The following is a 6,025-nucleotide window of genomic DNA, read 5'->3' on the forward strand; positions in this document are numbered from 1 at the left end:
TATCAGTAAAATGCAGTCAAGCAAAAAAAAGGTCCCGATCTGGAGACCATTAATGCCACAGAAATATGCAGTTGACTATAATACAGCTTGTCTTTTGCTGAATGAATACGGGGAGCAGCACTGACTCCAACCTGGAAGCCTATCCACACCACCCCCTGGTGGCTGTAAACCAGCAACACTGTGGCTTGAGGCCCAATCCTCGCTGTGATTGAGGCCACCCAACTACCTCGCCAACCACCAATAAATCAGTGAATTGGACCTGAAGCACTCCACGTTAATGATGTCCAAAAGGATCTTGTTCACAAGAAAAGCAACTAAGATGGTCACTATTAGACTGCATACCTCCTTCGTGCATAGACTCCTCTGAAACCTCCTATGCAAACAGCAGCACAGCATACACTAAGTCCCGCTCCTTCAGTTTCTCTGTCAATGAGCGACTTGCTGATGGGTCGACCTGCAGTACTTTGAGAAGTTGATGTCAAGCAGGATCTTGCACTTTTAGTAAGGACAGTAGCATTCTTTGTTGACCTCATAGAAGCCACTGTGATTGAATGTCCTACTATCTTATGGAAGATCTGCTCTGCTAATGGGCACTTAATGATACAATAGGCATTGCCAATTGTCTGCAACTTGCTTGCTTTTGCAAACTTCTTCCCAGTGAAGCTTTGAATTTTCCAAATTAGTACCTGTAATATTAAGTGGCAATTTGTTGATGAAAATGAGCTACAGATGTATCTTATGAAGCAATGCTAGTGCCAAGATCTTTTTGTAGTTCTGTGGTAATTTGCATACTTGATCTGATTTGAGAATGGAATTCTGTTTTTTATTTTTTAAGCCCTCTTTTATTTTGCTCCAACTCAATTGAAACTGCATTGTTACTAGATCCTCTGAAGAAGCAAAAGTTTCAGTCCTTGGATGAAGAGATAGAAAATATAAATCCTTTGGGATCAAAATTTCGAGTCTGTGAGCAAGAGATCAAGCCAGATACTCCCATCGTTCCCTCAGTAAAATCACGACTCCAGAGACTGGCTGAACAGAAGAAAGAATTGTGTTCTCATGGTATGACTTGTGACATTTTTTTTAAAAACCTATTATACTTTGCAAACTATTCTGTTGGAAATATACAACTATTTTTTAATTTGCTATATAGTGTGGCTATGTATAGTTCTGTAGTCAGTATAGCACATCCCTCTCCTAACTGGTATGGATTTTGCAAACTATTCTGTTGGAAATATACAACTATTTTTTAATTTGCTATATAGTGTGGCTGTGTATAGTTCTGTAGTCAGTATAGCACATCCCTCTCCTAACTGGTATGGATTTAAAAGAATTTAGTCCTTTGCCTGGCCAAAGGCCAAGGCCAGTAGACTGATTTCCATGTGAGCAATGGATTTATTGTATGCTTCTCTCAGAACATGATGCTATCAAGTGGAATCAACCACCTTGCTTGTTTGGGTTTTATGTGTGCTTGCTCATTTTGGGTTAAATGTAGGGATTGTCTATTCTTCAGTTCTATTTTGTAGAACCGCATCATATTTCCAGCTAAGCCTTGTATTCATTATTTGACTTGTTGCATTAAGCAGTACATAATCTGCAAGCTGGCGACTTAAACTTTAGTCACTTAAATTATCATGTTATTCTAATGGTTGTTTGCTGGAGCTGAGGAAGGGAAGCTGGTATTGGATGATTGCAGTAACATTCACCATTTCTTTAGACTTCTCTAATGCACTGTTATCTTCAGACACAAAAAATGGATTGGTTTCTCTAGAAGCGACCAGCTCTTGGAATAATGAACTTGCCAGGCCACCTATTAAGAAGGTAAGTCAATTTAACCATGAGTTAGAACCATAGAACACTACAGCACAGTACAGGCCATTCAGCCCTCCATGTTGTACCGACCCATATACCGTAGATGCCGGATTATAAGCCGCTGCTTTTTTCCCACGCTTTGAACAGCTTTGAACACTGCGGCCTTTACTACGGTGCAGCTAATGCATGGTTTTTTTTCATGCCGCCAAAAACATTTTGCCTCGTAACAGTAGACCAATAAAATTGATGAGTAGTTCACAGAGGTCCAATGAAATTGTATGATAAATCAAGCGCACTTTCACAATTAAATTATTGTAAATCAGTCATTTGTACTCACCCTCATCAACATGGAAAACACTTGAAGAAAAGCATTGTGCTGCCTTTATGGCAGTTATTTAGTTTATAATATTTTCGCTTAGTAATTCATTTGTTAGTATTTTCTGGTTAAAGTTAGAAGTGTTTTAAGTATATTTGTTTTCTGTACTACATCCCGGGATGCTATGACGTCACATCCGGTTTCGCCGCGTCTTGTGGGAAAATACCGGTTTGCGATAAACGGAAAGGTGGGGGCGAGCGCATTAGACCCGCGCGAGAATGCTGCTTTTAAGTTAAAGGCGATCAATAACTTTTCCTGGTAGGCTGCAGTATATATTTTTTTACCAGTCGTTAGGAGATATTGGAATGTTGTTCGTGCACTGTTCAGTAAAAAAGTATACGCAACGTAATTTGTGTGTTACCGATACGTATGTATATTTAAAAGTAGCCGTGTTACAGGCACGGTTCGAAAAAAAGCATTTGCAATATGTATTTGTTTATGTTACCATACGGATTTAATTAAAAGTTAAAAAATCCTCACGTGTAATATCTTTCTGTGTAAATATCTCATATTACAACGTGGGACACCTGCGGCTTAAAATCCGGTGCGGCTTGTACAAGTACAAAATCGATTTTCTTTCTAAAATTAGAGCCTGCGGCTTTTAATCAGGTGCGCTCTGTAGTACGGAATCTACGGTAGTACTTTTTTTTAAAAAGGGATTAAACCCACACTACCCATAACCCTCCATTTTTCTTTCATCCATGTGCCTGTCCAAGAGGCTCTTAAATACCCCTAATGTTTTGGCCTCCACCACTATCCCTGGCAAGTCATTCCAGGCACTCACAACCCTCTGGTTTTTTTTTAAACTTACCCCCCGATGTCTCCCCTAAACTTCCCTCCCTTAATTTTGTACATATGCCCTCTGGTGTTTGCTTTTGATGCCCTGGGAAACAGGTGCTGACTATCCACCCTATCTATGCCTCTCATAATTTTGTAGACTCTATCAAGTCCCCTCTCACGCTTCTACTCTCCAAAGAGAAAAGTCCCAGCTCTGCTAACCATGCTTCATATGACTTGTTCTCCAAACCAGGCAACATCCTGGTAAATCTCCTCTGCACCCTCTCTATAGCTTCCACATCCTTCCTATAATGAGGTGACCAGAATTGAACACAATACTCTAAGTGCGGTCTCACCAGAGATTTGTAGAGTTGCAACATGACCTCTCTACTCTTGAACTCAATCCCCCGTTAATGAAGCCTGGCATCCCATAGGCCCATAGTTATGGAGGTGAATTGTAGAAACTGGAGTGGTTCTTGAAGTATGAGGCTGTAAGATCAGGATCTGATTTATTATCAGATCACTGATGTCATGAATTATTTTGTGGTAGCAGTACAGTGCGATAATTTAAAGTTACAATCAGTATAAAAAGATAGTGCAAAAAGTGAGGTAGTATTCATGGTCTGTTCAGAATTCTGATGGTGGAGGAGAAGAAACTGTTCCTAAAATGAGTGTCTTCAGGCCTCCCTAATAATGAAAAGAAAGCATGTCCTGGAAGTTGAGGATCCTTGATGGATGCTGCCTTCTTGAGGCATCACATGTTGAGTATGTCCTTGATGGGGAGGCTAGTGCTGGCTGAGTTTATAAATATCTTTTTTTTTTCGGACCTGTGCATTGGTGCCTCCATGCAAAGCAGTGATGCGCCCAATTAGAATACGCTTCGTGGTACATCTATAGAAATTTGTGAGAGCCTTTGATATACCAAATCTGTCAAACTCCTAATGAAGAATAGTCACTCATTGGTGTGCCTTCTTTGTAACTACATCAATATGTTTGGCTCAGGATAGATCTTCACAGATTGGCCCTTTGGAGTATGCATGCCTCTCCTTCACATATTTTACCAATCTGTTGTCACCAGTACAATCTTCTATGTGGTGGTGTGCTGGGGCAATGGCATCAACATGGGTGATGCCAACAGGCTCAAAAAAAGAACTGATTAGAAAGGCTGGCTCTGTTATAGGAGTCAAACTGGACACACTGTAACCCTATGGAAAATCTTGACAATTCTGGACAATGTTTCTCACCCTCTGCATATCACTTTGGCGAGCACTTAATAGATTAAGACAACTGCACTGCTCCAAAGAGTGCTGTATGAGGTCATTCTTGCCCTCGGCCATTAAGCTCTATAATGAATCAATCTATAGCTGGGGAAGTGATGTTATACTGTTGTGACATTTTTTATTCTTTCTACTTTTAATATTTATATCTCTGTACACTGTAGTTTCCTTTGAGATCAATAAGTTATCTATATTGACATTTAGGAACTTGAAACTACTCGCCCTTACCACTGTTGACCCCTCAATAAGGACTATTGTGTTCTACTGACTTTCCCATCCGGAAGTCTACAATCAGTTCCTTAGTCTTACACCTGTTGTGTGCAAGGTTATTGTTGTGACACAACTTAACCACCCAATCTGTCTCTGATTTGGTAGAACTACAAATCATCAATGCAAAAATTATTCTCATCTGGTCAAGAGTTTAAGGTGTCAAAGAGATCAGATGAGTAATGGATAATGATGTCTAATATGACCGTGTTTAGGATGTGAAATTCACTACAAGGATTTGTAATGTAGGCAAATTCAATTCCTTTCCAAAGAAAGCTAGATAATTATATGAAAGGAAGTGGTTAGGAGCTGGCAGTGACGCAATGGGCCAATGTCTTTGTACTGTAACCATATATTTGTATCAGTCAGTTCTCCTCATTAGTACATAAGCTATTCATGTCACTTGCCCTGGCTATACCATCACGGCTATTATTTGCTAAATTAAATTATACTTTTATTCTGGCACTTCTCCATCTCGGAGCATCTTGTATTGTTCCAGTCTAGTATTCAAAATCTTCATGTATTTTCAAATTCCCCTCTACCTCTAAACTCTGAACTATAGACCTTATTGACACTCCTCTTCCAGTTTTGACAGGTTGACTGTCCCTTGGTTTATTTTAACTCCAATCCACCATTAGGAACTGCCTTCAGCTAATGCTGAATTTTGCTCCTAAATTTTCTTCTACTCTATGCACTGTAACAGCCTTTCTTTTTTAAAATCGTCTAATATCCCTACCTCTGATTAAATAGCCTTAAAGCTTTGTGTAGGGGTCAGATTAATCTCAATTATGGGAGTGAAAAGCTACAACAGAGGCACTAAAATATTAATGCTATCTGCAGTTGTGTATATTAGCAACAAAACAAGCAAATTCCTGATGTATAAACCTTGAGGCCTTGTCTTTTTACTGGGATAGGTAGTAAATCCTCTGGATTCATACATTTGGGGGGGGGGGGGGATTGCTTTGTGATGCTTTAGCATCTGTTGGTTACAAATTGCCAAATGAGCCATATTAAATAACCATATTTTAAACCTGTTTTTTATGTAGTGCAGAAAGGATAATGAAGATGACAGCATTCTTTGTACAGAGGTGAAACCATCATTAATCTCAAGTAAGTGTTGTGCTTTTGCCTTTCTATCATGCCTGGTGATATTTTGTACTACTGTCACAAGCGACTTGGTGTTACAGTTGTTAGAAGTGAGCTTCACATAAATATCAGCAGGGATCTTTAACACAAAAACTTTAACAATTTCTACCCTTACCCTGGGTTTAACAAGCAGTCCCCGGGTTATGACCGAGTCCCCTTCCTGAGTCTGTCTTTAAGTTGGATTTGTACATAAGTTGGAACAGGTACATCCGGTATTATTTAGCGTCAGTCAATATTTTACCTTTCTATGCATATGAAACACAAACGTATGTATTTCAATAATTAAGCCGCTGTGTTGCTTAGTAATAATTGTAGCTTTCATCGGGGCAGGGTCTTTGACATGCTTCATTATTCTCACTTTATCCTTTAACTG

At 39.5% G+C, this 6,025-nt stretch overlaps 1 protein-coding gene across 4 annotated transcripts in view; it reads left to right on the plus strand.

Moving 5' to 3' along the window:
• LOC140740454 (anillin-like) overlaps window positions 1-6,025 on the plus strand; it is a 73,077-nt gene that overhangs the window by 7,496 nt on the left and 59,556 nt on the right. For 3 of the 4 annotated variants that reach the window (XM_073069616.1, XM_073069618.1, XM_073069620.1), the window contains exons 3-5: window positions 883-1,059; window positions 1,715-1,818; window positions 5,553-5,616. In XM_073069616.1, coding sequence (XP_072925717.1) covers window positions 883-1,059; window positions 1,715-1,818; window positions 5,553-5,616 — 345 coding nt within the window. The remainder of the gene's footprint in view (window positions 1-882; window positions 1,060-1,714; window positions 1,819-5,552; window positions 5,617-6,025) is intronic. The other variant, XM_073069617.1, reaches the window with a different exon arrangement.

This window comes from Hemitrygon akajei, chromosome 17 (assembly GCF_048418815.1).
Source record: "Hemitrygon akajei chromosome 17, sHemAka1.3, whole genome shotgun sequence".
Taxonomy (NCBI): domain Eukaryota; kingdom Metazoa; phylum Chordata; class Chondrichthyes; order Myliobatiformes; family Dasyatidae; genus Hemitrygon; species Hemitrygon akajei.